Source organism: Pipra filicauda, unplaced genomic scaffold, assembly GCF_003945595.2.
Source record: "Pipra filicauda isolate LSUMZ 115617 unplaced genomic scaffold, ASM394559v2 scaffold80_size11013439_pilon, whole genome shotgun sequence".
Taxonomy (NCBI): Eukaryota; Metazoa; Chordata; class Aves; order Passeriformes; family Pipridae; genus Pipra; species Pipra filicauda.
The window spans coordinates 4,445,162-4,461,718 of record NW_024104987.1 but is presented as its reverse complement, the minus strand read 5'-3'; the positions used below and the strand labels follow the sequence as shown (position 1 = coordinate 4,461,718).

General features: G+C 41.5%; 1 protein-coding gene across 1 annotated transcript; it reads left to right on the top strand.

Moving 5' to 3' along the window:
- Positions 1-67: 67 nt before the first annotated feature.
- DGKE (diacylglycerol kinase epsilon) lies at positions 68-15,026 on the top strand. Its single transcript, XM_027749555.2, has 11 exons — positions 68-734; positions 2,387-2,546; positions 3,064-3,183; positions 4,105-4,248; positions 5,972-6,129; positions 6,415-6,466; positions 6,614-6,727; positions 7,218-7,289; positions 7,818-7,945; positions 8,956-9,067; positions 9,383-15,026. Exons 1-11 carry the CDS (start codon positions 304-306, stop codon positions 9,536-9,538), a joined length of 1,647 nt encoding a protein of 548 aa, XP_027605356.1. The 5' UTR covers positions 68-303; the 3' UTR covers positions 9,539-15,026.
- The last annotated feature ends 1,531 nt before the right edge of the window (positions 15,027-16,557 follow it).

The following is a 16,557-nucleotide window of genomic DNA, read 5'->3' as shown; positions in this document are numbered from 1 at the left end:
GGCCGCGCCGTGCCCCCCGCGGAGGGAAGGGCGAGGGGCGGCCGGGGCCGAGCGGCCGCTCCCCCGCGGGAGCAGCCCCGGGGGCGGCCCGGCCCCGCGCCCGGCCCGGGCGGGCGGCGGAGGAGCCCCCGCAGGAAGCCTCTCGCCCGCCCCATGTGGCGCAGGTCGGTGCCGAGCCGCGGGCAGGGATTAGAGGATGGTTCATGAAGCTGCGCGCTGGCTCCCTGAGCGAAGGGGCCGTGCCGGAGCTCGCCCCGCCGCCCGCCCGAGCGGAGCGAGGGGTTAGTGCGGGGAGCCGCGGGGATGGAGGGCCCGGGCGGGGCCGACTGGCGCCTGGCGCTCTGGACGCTGTTCTCCGTGCTGCTGCCCGTGCTCATCACCGCGTGGTGCAGCTTCCAGCGGTCGCGGCGGCAGCTGCTGATACGGGACATCTTCCGCAAGAGCAAGCACGACTGGCACTACACGGACCTGTTCGGGCAGCCCTCGTACTGCTGCGTGTGCGCCCAGCACATGCTGCGCGGAGCCTTCTGCGGCTGCTGCGGGCTGCGCGCCAGCGAGCGCTGCCTCAAGAAGGCGGACCAGCGCTTCCTCTGCAAGGAGATCATGACGAGAGGCGCCGGGGCAGCCCAAAGCTCCATCCCACACCACTGGGTCAGGGGCAACGTCCCCCTCTGCAGCTGCTGCGTGGTGTGCAAGCAGCAGTGCGGCACCCAGCCCAAGCTCTGCGACTACAGGTACTGCTGGGGGCTTAGACTCTCTAACACAGCGTACGGTGCCCTGTCGGTGTTGTATTTTCTGCGGGGTTAATGGTAGACATCACCCCCAAGGAGGTCCTGCAGTAGTCAGATAAGAAATCGTTAAAAAACAACAACCTCAAAGAGCCTAAAATTAAGATGGATGCTTGTGGGTAATTTGAGTCATAGATTAAGATTAATGTGGCATTGCATCTCATGTCCACTGGTTCTCTTAATTGCATTACTCCAGCACGATGGGCAAGCTGCTGTGGAGTTACATAGAAGAGACTCTGTGTCCAAGAGAGTTTGTGTTTTAGGGGGTGACATTAAGGAGGTTCTGATACATTTGTCATTTGTACAGTGGGTAGCCTCAGCAATGGGGGGCACAGCTCACAGTTCAGGACACCAGAGTGTGTTTGCACATCTCAAAATTGGCATCTGCTCAGTGCAAATAGAACAAACATCTGTCCTATAGAGGTTTCAGTTTTATTTTTAAGGATGCACTAAAAAAGCTAATGGGAAGTTTTATAACCTACTGTAATTCAATCTGTTGTTAAAAGTTTCTGCTAAGAGTGTTTAAGAATTGAAGGAACCATTAAATGGGCTTTCACTGTCATTAGTAAGGCTACTTGCAAACTTGTCTGTGGCATGTTGTGCCAAAATACAGTGATAGTGCCCTAGGTCCTGGATACAGTGTGTTCAGACTTCCCAAAGGATGTCCTCTTTTAAGCATATATTCTACCAGCTTTTGCTTTGCTTCTGTGTGATACCAGCAAACTGCTTGGTAAGTAAGCAGAATTACAGTATAAGAGTATTACTTTCAGAAACAGAACCTTGAGAGTGTGTGTAGAAGAAGAAAGGGGAGGAATTTGGAGGCAAAGGGGAAAGGAAGGAAGAAGAGGAAAAGAAAGTCACGGTATAGGGCAAGTATCATTGGTACTCGTGTGTTGGATTAGTCAGGGGAACTCCAAAAATAGCTTTCCCAGCTGCTTAAATCAAGGCTTTGGATGTACCAAATGAGGATTAACATTCTGCAGAGGCTGGTAGTGGATATTGCAGTATTTCCTCTTGTTCCAGTCCGTTTTCCAGGGCAGCTTTTAGAAGAGGTCAAAAAACACAGCAGTTTTGCATAACAAAATCCCATCAGCATTGCACTGTGCCTTTTAGGTTTCAGATTTAAAGGGGTATTAGCAATATTAAGAAATGCATCAATTAATATTACCAGTAGTACTTTATTGAATTGAACTCGAATGTTTTATCTGTGCTCTTTAAGGATGGAGAGGAGTTCAGGTTCTCATACAGGCTTTCAGTGCAACTGTTAATATCACAAACAATGCAGGAGGATATTTATAGCACCTATATTTTACTGAGAACAAAATTAATTTACAACTCTCGGGGGTTTTTTCCCCACAGAATTCAAATGCTTTCCTAGACTTGAAAGCACATGAGCAATTTATGTAATTTTCTGTAGCCAATACATAGTTTTCCAGGGAATGCAGGGTTTTCCCTGTAATGTGCTTTAAATATTACTTATAATGGTGTGTGCCAACATAAGTACTTTGCTGAAAGTTAGTCTGTCTAAAATAATTGAGCAGAATCAACATGCCTGTTGTTTGAGGGTTGTTTTCATGTTCTTTGGTCTTTTATTCCAGATGTGCATGGTGTCAGTACACTGTGCATGATGAATGCATGGTGGATTGTTTAAGGACTGAGGAGTGTACATTTGGAGAATTCAAAGACTTAATTATCCCACCCTACTATTTGTCTACAATCAACCAGATGCGAAAGGACAAAAAAACCAGTTATGAAAAGGTAATGGCCTCCTGCTTCTTGGACCAAATAAACCCACAAACACACAATGAAACTTGAACTCAGTGCATTGTCAGGTTAATAACTATCAGGTAAATGTTCCAAGGTATAATAAATACTTGCTGTGCTAATTCAGAGGTGTTTGTCATTTTACTAACATGGTTGTTGAAGCACAAGTGTACAGGTGAGCTTTTTTATTCCAAAATACTGAGCTTTGGGTACCTTACTTTCTTGAATGTTTTGTGATTTTTTTTTTTTATTTTTTTTTTTTTTACTGCTGTGTTTTTTTTTTTTTTTTTTTTTTACTGCTGTGTTCATAACATTGTAGTGGTTTTTTTCCTGGGGACTGCAGAATCTTCAGCCTTGGTGTGTCAGAAATATTTGTTTCTGTTTTGACTGCTTCAGACTAATTGGTGACTTCCTCCTTTCAGCACTTACAGGGGATGGGTTTTGGAGCAAGGCTGAAAACACTTTCAAAGGTGCAGTATTTGTGTGACTGACTGACTTTCACCCTTTGCAGGTGGTACCTTACTGCAGAAAACACTGGATGCCAGTGATCATACTGGCAAATACTCGCAGTGGGAACAACATGGGTGAAACTTTACTTGGAGAATTTAAAATGCTGCTGAACCCCGTTCAGGTACTTGCTGTGAAAAGCCACTATCCTAAAATGAAGGTTTAAATTAGAATAAACATCACTTCGCTTACACAATGGCACCAGGGCCTTGTGGAAGATCAGTAGGAAACAAATTCATGCAGTTTGTTGCTTTAGAAAGAACAGCTTCATAAAGAGTGTAGAGACTCCTCCCACCCCCAAGTGTAGAGACTCCTCCCACCCCCAAGTTTGTTTGTGATTCTAATATCAGTCCAGATTTTTTTATTTACAGTAATAATGCAGTCATTAAGTTAATGAGAAGTATCTGACTCTTGAAACAGGATACACTTTTTGGAAAATGAAGTATTTAGATATTCTTAATTTGAAACCTGTATTTTAAATCCTCACTTGTGGAAATGTCAGCATTTACAGTTTCTGCTGTGTGTAGTTGCTTTCTCTTAAAATCCCTGTGGGATGGCACAGGATGTTGATGTAAGGCAGGCAGTTGTTCCCTGGATTTCCTGGCTGCACCTTAATACTCTTCCTTTGAAGTTCAAAACCCAGCCATGGAATACAGCCTAAGAGAAATCACTGTGCATTTGTTTTAAATGCATCAAAGAATGAACCTCTTTGTGTGCTGGGTGTTTTAAAATTACTTTTATCTGAAGTCTTTCATCTTTACAGAATTCATCATCATGCTTCTACATACAGACTTTTCTGAGGACTCTCTCAGCTCAGTTTAATAAAGTCCATTTAATCCTAGTGAAAGAGCTGGAGCTCTGTTGTGAATTTGGGAAACCAAATCCTGCTCATAAAAGTCAGGACAGCTCATTTGCCAATGTGATATTGTAAATGGAGGATCTTTGTTTTGCATTGGAATGAGCTTCTCAAAGTTGTTTATCCATGAGGCAAATTCTGAGCCACGTTGTGTGAACTTATGGAATTCCTTATTTCCCTCTCTTCCAGGTTTTTGATCTGAGCAAAATTGCACCTGCTAAAGCCCTCCAGCTCTGTACCTTGCTGCCTTGCAACGCTGTCAGGGTTCTTGTCTGTGGTGGGGATGGCACAGTGGGCTGGGTCCTGGATGCCATTGATGAAATGAAGATAAAGGTATTGTGGTTTTAATTTTAAAAATGTCTTACCGATGAAATGAGTTTTGTTGCTGTTGTTGCTACCCCTTATCTCTTGCCTGTATTTATTGCCTTCATCTTCCTGAATAGGCCTGCAGAGAAATGTTTGCAGAATTGCTTATTCATATTGGGGGAGGGCTGGGGGAAGTGCATCTTGTAGTTCAGGAAAAATATGACAGCTTTTTAAAGTTGTTCTCTTCTGTAAAACAAGACAAGAACAAGCTGCAGGATATTTTATGCATTGTTATTTCCTCTTTGTCTAAACAGATTTATTTTGTCATAAACAGCGTGGCTGACACTGGCTAATGTGCTCTGACTGCTTGCTTCTCCCAGCACTCTCAATCTTTTATAATAACCTCATAATTTTGCCAGCTGTACTGGTTATATTGCCAGTGCATGAATGAGAGCAGTAATTTGCTTCTGCTCCTTATCATATATTCTGAAGAGTCTGTCTGCCTGCACCCTCACCTATTAACAGCAAGTAGAGAAGGAAAAAATAAGCTGTTTACTGCTGATTTGAAATGGAAGATAATTCCAGTTTATGGGGTATTACTAAGAACTCCTGAGAAGATTAAGAATGAAGAATAATTACAGGGGCTTTAGTGCTTTACCTAATAAACTTTCTTCTAGTGCTAAAAGGAAGTTACTCTTCTTATATCAATGTCTTTTTTTTTTTTACTACAGCTTTCTTGTTAATACATGAAATATTGTAGTTGAAGGCCATTATTACAACTTCATGCATAATCAAACTCATCTTGAGAATTATTGTGTGCTGATAAAGTAGAAATAAAGTAACTATAAAGGTTAATGAATATGAGGGTATGGTTACATGGTCTTGGACACTTGATATATTGTCCCTCAGAGCCAATAGAGTTCATGAAATCTGGGTTTTTCTTTGCTCAAATCGAGTCACTGGTGTTAGGTAAATACTGTTGAGGTTATTATCAGCAGGAGGTTATTTGCTCCCTTCATTTATCATGACTCTCAAATACAGGTTACCTGGCTGATAACTCTGCTTGAAAAAATAGTAACCACGGTGCCAATTCACTGCAAGTGCTTTTCACAGCTGAATTTCCAAGGCCATAGTACATGTGAAATAACTACTCACCCTGCTGTGGTGAGGAGAGCCAAGCCCTTTGCTAAGGCAGCTGTTCTGAGTGTCTGCTTCTGTCACTGTGCTCTGCAGAGGTGTTTAGCACCTGCTCCATCTGTGGGTGACAGTCTGAAAGCGAGACACTGCCTCTCCTCCCGTACGTGTGTGTGTCTCTCTGTGTGGTTGAACACTGGCATTATGTGCATGTGTTGTTTAGACCCATCCTCACCTCAGCCTGTAAGAGCATTTTGGTGTCTTGTTGTTCACAGTCTGCTGTGTTACATCTCTCAGTTCATATCACTTCCCAGATCCAAAGCATCATTGCTTTGAAGGAGTACTCTGTTCAGTGTTCCTAATGCACTGTTTCCATATTGTCTTTGTATTGTCTTTCCTTCCCACAGCAGTTTAACATTTCCTTCCTGTACATTATCCCTGTGGTAAGCAGTTCAATGTGCCACCTGCTGTGCCGACAGTGCCAGCCCAGTGCCCTGCTCTGTGTCACAGGCTGCTGTCAGGATTTATGGTATTTACCTAATCTGAGCTTTTGGGGCTGAAATGGAGACAATGAGTGCTGGAGCAGGAGCTGACACGCAGTGGTTTTGTGTCCTAGGGGCAAGAACGATATATCCCACAAGTTGCAATTTTACCTCTGGGAACAGGGAATGACCTGTCCAACACACTGGGCTGGGGGGCAGGTTATGCTGGAGAAGTCCCTGTGGAACAGATCTTACGGAATGTCATGGAGGCAGATGGAATCAAACTAGACAGGTAAGGAACAGTGAAAAGGTAAAATGTGTAGGACCCAGCACTGCTGTAGCTCTGCTGATGTAGCTCTGCAGCACTTTATGTAAAGAAACACAAGTGTTGCTGGAAGGAACTACAAAAACTGAGGTCCAAATTTGGTCTTTATGAAATTGTTCTGCAGGGCTTAACTCTTCCATAATTTAACTAAATTTAGTCTTTTGACTTGATCCCAGTATAGATATAGGATTCCTAACTGCAGCCTTATACTGAGAACTGTCACGAGTCTAAGTAACAACTGTTGTTTTTCAGATGGAAGGTTCAAGTAACAAACAAAGGATACTACAACTTAAGGAAACCAAAGGTATGGCTTGCAAGTATAAACATGAATTCTGTGGAATACCTGTATAGGTGTTTTTCTGTTTACCAACTTCCCACTAAACACTCTGAATTTTAAACCCTAATAATAATAATATTTAATAAGGCCATAACTGGAAGTTCTGTCTTACAGGTATTCACAATGAACAACTACTTTTCTATAGGACCTGATGCTCTCATGGCTTTAAATTTCCATGCTCATCGTGAGAAGACTCCCTCTCTGTTTTCCAGCAGAATTATCAATAAGGTGGGTTTGGTAAAGTGGGATTTCCTCCTTGTAGTTGTGGATTTGACTTAAGGCTATTTTCTGCTTTACATTGCTTCACTCCCCTACTTCCTTTCATGCAGTTTTAAGAGTTTGAATCCATTTTTCTTGGTGAGGGGATTCCATGGGTAAAAAAACATTTCCAGCCCACTCCCAAGTGTTACAGCCTTGGCTCTGCTTACAGAATTTGCTGTTTGTTCAGTTTTTACTCAGAATTTCTCATTTGCTTTGAAACTTAGTGGGTTAAAGACATTGCCTATTTCCTTTTCAAGTGGAAAGTAACTTTCTGATTCAAGTTGTAGCCCATCTCATTTGGAAACTTAAGTTTGATGTGGAAATATATTACGTATGAGGTTTAGATAAGGTTTGCAAAGCCATAACTGTACATGAATATTTAAAATAGTCTCCATATGTTATCTTTTTCTAACAGTGTTTTCTTTTCTCCCTGTTTTGTTTTGGGTTTTTTTTGTAGGCTGTTTATTTTTTTTATGGAACCAAAGACTGCTTAGTACAAGAATGTAAAGACCTTAACAAAAAGGTTGAGGTAAGTTTTTTTAGCTTGCTTATTCTCTGGATAGTCAGTGGAGTGTAAAAACTTATGGGGAAAAAAAAAGGGAAGAAGCTTTGCACTTTACATCTATCTGTGTGATATTTGTGTAAGGGTGGGTCTGGCCTTGGAGTGTTTTTGATGTTCCTTTTGCTATCTGCAGCTTCCTTCATGGAGTTTGTGTCTTTGAGCTTACTGAAAATTCCTAATTTTTTGTCTGGCCTTGACTCAGTTCTATGAGTTCAAGCACTGATATTCAGATAAAATTTGCCTTAGCACCAGAGGCATACACAAGTGAGAGTTCTTTCTCTTTTCTTTACTAACAGAAATTTAGTACAACTCAGGATATCTTGGGAAATCAGAAGTAATTTTTTTTTAAAGTATTGAAAGAAAACACATTCTATTTGTACAGGGCCAATTTTCCTTCGAATGGAAGCTTATTAAAAGAGCATAAAGAGAATAACTAGCTTATACTGAAGTACTGAATTTGATCCACAGTAATTAACTTCTGTTTGTCTTTTAAAGCTAGAGTTGGATGGTGAGAGGATCGAGTTGCCCAATTTGGAAGGCATCATTGTGCTGAATATTGGATACTGGGGAGGTGGCTGCAGGCTCTGGGAAGGAATGGGGGATGAACCTTACCCCTTGGCAAGGTACACAGTGCATTTTTGGCTTTGCTTTTTTCCTTTAACTGTCCTTGTAGTGTAGGGAATTCCCTCCAGCAGACTGTGCTTACTGCAGATCAGAAGGATGCCTAGGCTGTCTCACATTTATTTTCCTCTTATTAGAGACTTGGACTAAATGCATCCCACACATCAAGGGGTTTTTTAAAGACTTTTTCAAAATGTCTGGCATGACAGACAGCAGTAGCATTGAAGAGGCTGTTACAAATTAAGGTAACACCTTCAAAAGTATGGATCTATTTCAGAATCTTAAAGAACACATCTCAATGGAGGTTAAAATAGAAAGTAAAAACAAAACATGTCCAAATTTTAACTCCTATGCTTGAGTAAACTGGAGCAATACTAAGGAGAAAAATGTATGGGAACATTAGTTATTCCCTCCTGTGACTTCCTTCTTCAGAAGCCATATATATAAATATACTTTGTAGTTCTGTTACAAGGCTTGTGATCCTGAAAGATTTCTGAAAGATTTCTGAAAGATTTCTGAAAGATTTCTGAAAGATTTCTGAAAGATTTCTGAAAGATTTCTGAAAGATTTCTGAAAGATTTCTGAAAGATTTCTGAAAGATTTCTGAAAGATTTCTGAAAGATACTTGGGCAAGGTCCTTTACCCAAATCTGAAAAAAATTAAGCCATTAAAAGATTTTCCTGTAGGTTAATATCTGAGTGAAAAGAAAGAAAATTTTACAAGTTCATTGAAGAGAAGTCCACTGTGAGCTTTAAGTAAACACAATGAGCCTTGGGAAGTCACGTATCCATAATTTCCAGAAGCCAGCTGGTGTGTTCCTCCGTAATTGCAGGGTTTGATGGTTTTATTTGCTGTTCAGTGTGCTTTGTTTTCCAGCACAAATAGATAACCCTATTTGTAGAACATTTGTCCTCTCTGTGTGGAAGCCATAAAAGGACTGTGCAATATTTGGACAGGTATGCTATGAGCTCATGAGCATCACTAAGAAGAGTCTCCTGTTTTTGTTTCACAGACATGATGATGGACTTCTGGAAGTTGTTGGTGTTCATGGTTCTTTCCACTGTGCCCAGATCCAGGTTAAACTGGCCAACCCTGTTCGCCTGGGGCAGGCACACACAGTGAGGGTAAGTGCTCCTTGGGAACCTGCTTCCCTAAATTTTTTTTTTTAATACACAGTACAGAATCTCAACCACTCAGCTGTCAGATCTGAAGTTGCAGTTTGCAGTTGAGGTAGATGTTTCTCTTGCTTAGTAAAAATTAATTATGTCCTAATTCATGGCCTTGGAGTGATCAGTGGCCTGTGAGTGCAGCTCGTTCTGTGCTGGTTTCTCCCTGTCCAGGCTGGAAACATGCCTGGCATCAGCACACTGGACCTGGAAAAGGTGTTTTCAGGGCTCCTTTGAGCTGCTGTGATTGTGTGTTGTTCTGTTTGATCCCAGCTGATCCTGAAGAGCTCCAAGATGCCGATGCAGGTGGATGGAGAGCCCTGGGCCCAGGGGCCCTGCACGGTCACCATCACCCACAAGACTCACGCTCTGATGTTGTACCACTCGGGGGAACAGACGGACGACGACGCTTCCAGCCTGTCTGAGTAGGACCTTGGGACAGAGCAGATGGATGAGGACACGGAGATTTTATGGAATTCAACGTGAGACAGCGAGGAACTTCAGCTGGTTAAAACACACCTAATCTAGAGTGAGGTTTATGTCGTAAAGTTCATACTTGGGAATGAACTAGAGCTGAGGAAAAAGCCATGCTTTGACACTTCTGAAAACTTTCACAGCTGAATTACCACAACTAATTTGCCTTTTACACTGGTGGTGATGCCCTCCAGCCTTTCTAGCAGGAGTGAGTTACTCTAACGCCTCAAAAAGACAGATGCTGCAGCCCTTCCTTGCTGTGGAATCAGACCTTCTGCACAAACACAGTACAGTAGGTGGATGTTTCATACCCTTGGAAAGGGGAACAGCTGGGAGTCTGACCTGCTGCCACCTACCCTCTTTCTGAGAACAGAAAACCAGGCCAAGTAGGATGTGGGCTGATTTCCTGACAGCAGCCTGCTCCTGGCTGCCACCTCTGCTTGGGAGCAAGAGAAATAACTGTCTGCACAGTGCATTTCTAATCTGTTCTCTGAGAGAGTGGAGCATCTGGAAGCTCTTGGGAAGGTGGTCAGCAAGAAAAAGATGCTTTTGGACCAAAGGTTTCTGGAAATGTTCTGTCAGTGAATGACCTTTTTCAGTGGCTTTGTAAGCCATAAAGTACCCCTGACATCCTGAGTATCCAAGATACAACTCAAAGTAATTGTACCATGACTTGCACTGAATGATCCTGTAACTTGACTCTGCTTCAGTTCAGTGAGAGACTAAAGCTAGTTTTTGTAAATAACAGCATCACAGTTCTTGGGGAGGCTTTTTGGAGGCAAACGTGGACAAAGAGCAGCCTTTTTCAGCTGTTCAGAGGGAAAGGTTTTAAAGAAATAATGATGATTGACAAATGTGGGGTATTTTTTAAAGACTTGTTAAAGTTCTTGGCTCGTAATTACCTGAGAATGGTCAGTAGTAAATCAGTCTGTTAGCTGTGTCCATTTTAAGTGTGGAGGTTGAGAGCTGAGTTTGCAGAGGTTGGCAGGTTCTTGCATTCCTGTGTATAATTGGATTGTGAAAAAAGCATGAAGGCATTTGTTTTCTGACTGGCTGTTAGGGAGTCAAAGACACCTTGTTGGTACCTACATTTCCCTTATGAATATAAGGTGAGAAAAAGATGAAGGGTTGAAGGTTCAGAACATGTAAACAGTACACAGGGACTGTCAGTTTGGCCTATCTGAAGCTTCTCAGGTTAAAGCTTCTCAGGTGAAAACATCTTCATGGTTAACAAAAGCAAAAACCTGCTTCCTTTTCCCTCTTTTGTTGTAGGCATTTTAAGCCTGCAGTGGGTGAGAGATGAATTGGGGTTTAAAATGTCAGTTTAGTCCAGTTCAGTTACTGAAGGTGCTCTTCCAAGTAGGAAGAGAATTTATGCTGCATAAGCCAGGATTGTAAGAGAGGTTGAGAGCTCTGGTCTGAACTTTAAATGTTGCTGCTTTTGTCATTAGTCCCCCATGTTTGTTTGTTTTTTCTTTGTGCTTACAGGAAGTGAAACCCACTGGGTAAGGTAGGCTGTGTTTCTAGGTTTTCTAAAATGAAACCATTTTTTCAGCAATCTGTAAAATGATGTTTTCATTAACAGTGAACGAACTATTTATATTTTAAAATAATTTATTGAAAACTTGGCAAAGTCAGTATTTTTAAAACCTTGAATTGTAATCCTCTTTGGAGAGTGTTTTTAACTTGATGGTATTCCTTGTAGAACGTGTATGTACTAGAACTTCAATACTACTGATTCTCGGTGAATTTATAGCTGTCTGAAAATGTGATTAGAGTGGAATGAGCTGTAAACAGAAGCCATTTGTAAATTCCATATTCATTAGCCTTATACACCTCATTTTAATTATTTTATTGTATGTAAATATAGATAAAAAATAGTTAAATCTATGTAAAAAGTGTTTAAAATACCCTAAGTATGATATGTTAGATGAATCCACTACCTTTTTTTTTTTCAGTTACAAGGTTCAGTTTGTATTAGCAAAAATCCTACCAGTTAAGTTATTTTATATTTTTTTTTTATAACTTGTTACCATCAGCATCCTAAAAATATTTAAGTTCTATGCTCTGGTTCTTATCTAACTGTTGTTTACAAACAAATGACAAGTCTCTGGAAAAGCAGGGTGTGTGCTCTGAAAGGCAGTTTTTGCTCAAGAGAAATGACACCACTGGCTACTTTAAATGATGCAGTTTAAAGAGTTACCTGAAGTTGATGAGGTGATCAAATTGATTCAAATTGGTTTATAGCCTGAGAACTTTTAACTGTTCAAAAACTTCAGTCTTTGGGCTCCTGACATCTAAAAGAGAAATAAGTGATGCCCAGGCTTTGAAGGCTCCTTGTGTTGCTGTAGGTGAGCAGTGAGTTGGTTTCTCTGCCCCAATGGGTGTTTGTGCATCCTGCCACTTACTGCAGCTCCCTGGGAGTCCAGAAACCCTCTGGGAAATGTAAATCCATCATTGCTACTGGAGAAACCAAGTGAAAGCATCTCATTGGGTGCTTGTTTGGCAAAACCCCCTGGTAAATGGCCGTGTTTGTGGAGGTGAAGTTTGTGTCTCAGATGGTGATGGCAGCAAATGTAGCCGTGGTGAGCACGAGGAAGCCTCTTGTGAAATGGTATTGATGGTTCTTTAAGGTTGAAATGTCCAGTTCCCAGTGGGCCGTGGGCTCACCCTTGCACTGTAACTGTGTAGCTGTCATACCGTGACACAGAATGTTCTTGTGAGACACACATTGTTAGCACTGGCATCTGTTGGGAAGTCTTGCTGCTTCCAACTGTCCTTTGGTTTCAGTGTATCCTCCTTCCCTCTTGTTGCCAACTGGGTTAACACCTGTTTTCAGTTCCCTTGCTGGAACTGGTTTTGGTCCAACTGCAGATGGTTGGTGTCAGCAGTGGGCTCCCAGAGTCTAACACAGCACGAATGCTCTTGGCTGATCTGTAACAGAGCTGTAGCTGCCTGATACCCTGTGCATTGTGACTGTAAACTGTTCCATGCTTTTTTAATGTTGTAGTGCATAAAGCACCAGTTCAATCAGCTACAAGAAGGGGATACTCCTCCTGTAGCTTGGAATCCTGAAAACCACACAGAGAGAGCCTGTCTCTGTCTGGGAGAGGGGACTCTGCAGCTGGAGCTCCTGTCCTGCGTGGAAGAATTTTCCCTTATCCTATTAATCATTAACATTGGAAAAATAGTGAAAGCAATGTTTCAAAAAGACAAGTAATGAATTGTTTTTTCTGTCAGTCTTCATACAGCAAACAATAACATCAGTGGTCAAGCACTTAAAAGCAAATTCACAATGTTTAAGTCTTATTGCTGCATTTATCAGCTTAACTGAAGTTCGGTCTGATAACTTAACTTTACTGTGGTTTCTCAGTCCTGTGACATGAAATACAAAAAGTTTGCATGGGAAGCCTTTCAGTGGGTCAGCTCCCTGCCTGGCTCACACCGGGCTTGTTTGCAGGTGTTGAGAAGGTGTGGTGGGTGTTTCCCTGTGCACAGAACCTCCTGTCATAGGCTTTGTTTGACTTTGTGTTTTCACTTCAGCAATTCGTAGCAGGGTTAAGCTGTTTCAAATGCCAGCTGGATCTTTCTTCCCGTCTGGACTTCACAAAAAGTCGAAACCTGCATTTTTTGTCTTCAAAAACAGCTGAGGTAAATGGCATTCATTTATGCTTCGGCGTTTTTTTGGTATGTCTGTTGTTCTTGGTATTTAAAGCAGGTCAGGGTAGTGTTTAGAGCATACCTTTAACAGCATTTTAGAATTTTTGCAGTTATTGAAGAACACAGTCTTGTGTTTTCTTTCCCTGCAATAGTAATATATTGGTTTCAAATTAATTTGGGATTCTGTTCAAATTTGAACATTTTTCTCAGCACTGTTACGAATTGCATTTCATGTTTATAATGTAAAAACTATAGCATAATTTATGTATTTGATACTTTTTATATGTTCACTTCCAGTGTTTCTCCATATGGTTTTTTCCCCCCGGGCTTGCTTTTCTTTGTCACTGAGGAACTTGAAACACCACTGTCTTTAGTTAGAAGTGTTAAGTACTTGCTGTCACAAAACAGACTGGAGTTTCTCCTGGTGGCAAAAAACATGTTACCATGTTGAACACACTTGGAGACAATAATCTTGAGGCAGTGCTTACAGCAAGAGTGAGGTAAAGGTTTATTCTGTGCAACCTCAGCTGATTCAGATTGAGAATTTATTCCCCCTCTTACTGGTGTTTACAACTGTTCCGTAAGCACTTCTGTCCCTCAGTCATTTAATTACTCATTTTGTGCTGGCTTAACTTCAGCTAAAAACGTCATTTGGGACAGTATCAGAAGCTCTGCTGAAGCCAGGACAGTGAGCTGCTGTGCAGTTTATGCTCATGCCAGCCAGCCTGTCAGCAAAGGAAGCTGGAATGGCTCCACACAGCTGTTGTGAGCCCAGTGAGCCACCTGCTTGGCTTTTCCAGTCACCATCACCCCCTGGGAGGTGTCAGGACTCCAGAGGATCCCAGACCCCCTGGCCTGTTCTGAAAGGACAGTTTTTGTTCCTTGCTGCTGGGGAGGAACCTCCTCGTTCTCCACCTTCTGAGAACTGAGTGTTAAAGGGTTTGGTTTCAGTTTGGCCCCTTCCTTCTGGTTCTGTCTTATGTTGCACTGAAGCTCAGAGCTTTTATATAGTGTGTTATTGTATCTCACTGGCTAAATAAAAGCCTAAAGCACTGCACCTTTAGCTGTGAGCAGCACTATGGTACCACTGTTATAGTAGTTACTCTTTTTTTACTTGGCAACAAATGCTTTTGGTAGAGCAGCACTGGAACCCAGTTAGTCTAAGGGTAGGTCATTTAGGAATCTTTGCATGTGCTCTAACAGAAAATCCTTTCAAGACTGCTAGCAGTTTTCTTCCTTTTGGAAAAGAAAAAATTGAATATTCAGTTAGGAGTAGATTAGGATTAAAAATACCAGTATATAACTGATTCTGTTGAATGTGAACTACTTAATTAAAAAATTCCTTTTTTTCTGAGAAATCAGAGTTACTGCTTGAACACAGGGATGAGACAGCAGAGACCACTTGTTCATTGGTAATTAAACATACTGAGAGAATTTACATGTTCTCTCTTGTTGAGGCCACAGTTCTAAAGGCACGACATGATCACAATTTTGTTTTCTTGCTAAGAGTGCTGAATATTCAATTCAGGTTTTGGGCATCTCAGGGAGATAATTCCAGCTGGATAAAGCCACATGCCTTGACTAAACCTAGTGATGTTGTGCAGACTTTTCTTAGCTGAGGATCTGGCCCTTCACACTATGAATGTATTCAGAATTGTACTTTGTTAATGCTGCCCTGTTTCCTGTGTACCCCTACTGCTGTATGTAATTAATTTTTTGCATGATTTAATTTGCAGCTTGTTTGTAGATTTCAGCATAAAAATAATTTTCTTTTTAAGATTAAGTGGGAACTTATGTTGTGAGTTTATTGCATTCTGTAACTTAAAGGTTTACATCCCTCAAAAGCCATTTTGTCTGCTACCAACTGCTGTAATCCTTCGAGTACCTCCAGCCATCTTCTCTTTCTAGGATTTTTATAGTTAAACAGAATGGATTTTTATTTTTGTAGCTTGTAACTTCAAATATGTATAGCAGTTGTTTAGTAATCAGTGATCAGAATACTGTAAAAACATTACCTTTAAGAGCTGTAACTTTAAATTAGTAATAACTACTTACAAGAAAATACCAGCATGTTAGCAGTTAAAAAATAGAAGTTATTCTTTAGCTTCACATACTGTGATGCTGCAACTTGGGATTTGCATTGAATGTGTTTATCCATATATTCTGCCATTGCACTAAACAGGAAAAATATGAGCTTAGAGTGCAATAGGTCAAAAAATAGAATTTATAACATCTTAGATTTTTTTCATCTGATAAAAGTAACATTTGGGATTCAGTATTTTTTTGTTTCCCACCAAGCAGTAAGGGAGGAGTGATCAGTGGACTCTTGACAGATCAGTTGTATCCTTATGGTGCAGCTTGAGATCTGTATTTAGTGCTCAAACATAAACAGACACCGTCTGCATCATTCCTGCCTCTCTCCTCAGAGAACAGAAACTCAGAGCAAACCCCACTGCTGACAGCTGTACAGTATGTGAGATCTTACTTGCAAGGAAAGAACCGGCCACCATAATCTTGAACCTCCAAAATAAACGTTTAAATCAAACTTTTCCAGTTTTTCCTTGACATCAACTGACATTTTCAAATCCCAGACTGGTTTTCCTTTGGTTTTTAAAAGGAGGCAGGCTGAAATGGGAGGATGAGGAAGTATTGCTGTAAAAAGCCTTTGTCATAAAAGCTGGGAGGGCTGTTCTTTATTTGCTGCAGAGGCACAGTGACTGTGTCTCATAAACATTTGTGACGTGTGCTCCAGTGTGTGCTCCAGTCATGACACGGGCTGATGTGAGGTTAGAGAGCTTGGGTCAGGTTCTGTCTGTGAGAAGCTGCAGCTTCAGCAAAGCCACAGAACTGCCCCATTCTGTGGACACAAGGGAGACTGAAAACCTCAGTGAGTTGTACCATGGCCTGTCCCTGTGACATACACTCCCAGAAGGCTCTTTTGAGAAACATCTGCTCCATATTCGTCATAGAAGTTTGTAAATACAGGTTTCTCACAGCACTGACTCTGTTACTGAATTTCCTGTTGCATCTTTTTTGTTGTCTTGTTGTTTGTACTGTATTTCTCTGTAGATTTAAGTGTGTGGATTAAAGTATTTAAAATCGGATTCTTTTATTCCTCACTATGCGTAAAAGCAAATTTGATTTTTCAACTCTGTGACAACCCCTGTGACTGCCTGGCTTTGCAAGGGCTGCAGCAGGATGAGACCAGGGATTTTAAAAACAAGATTGCATTTTGTTGAACTCTATGGCTGTGTTCCTGCTGGAAAGTCGAGGTGTTTCAAACCCCGATGCATGGGAAAAATTCTAGACAGCGT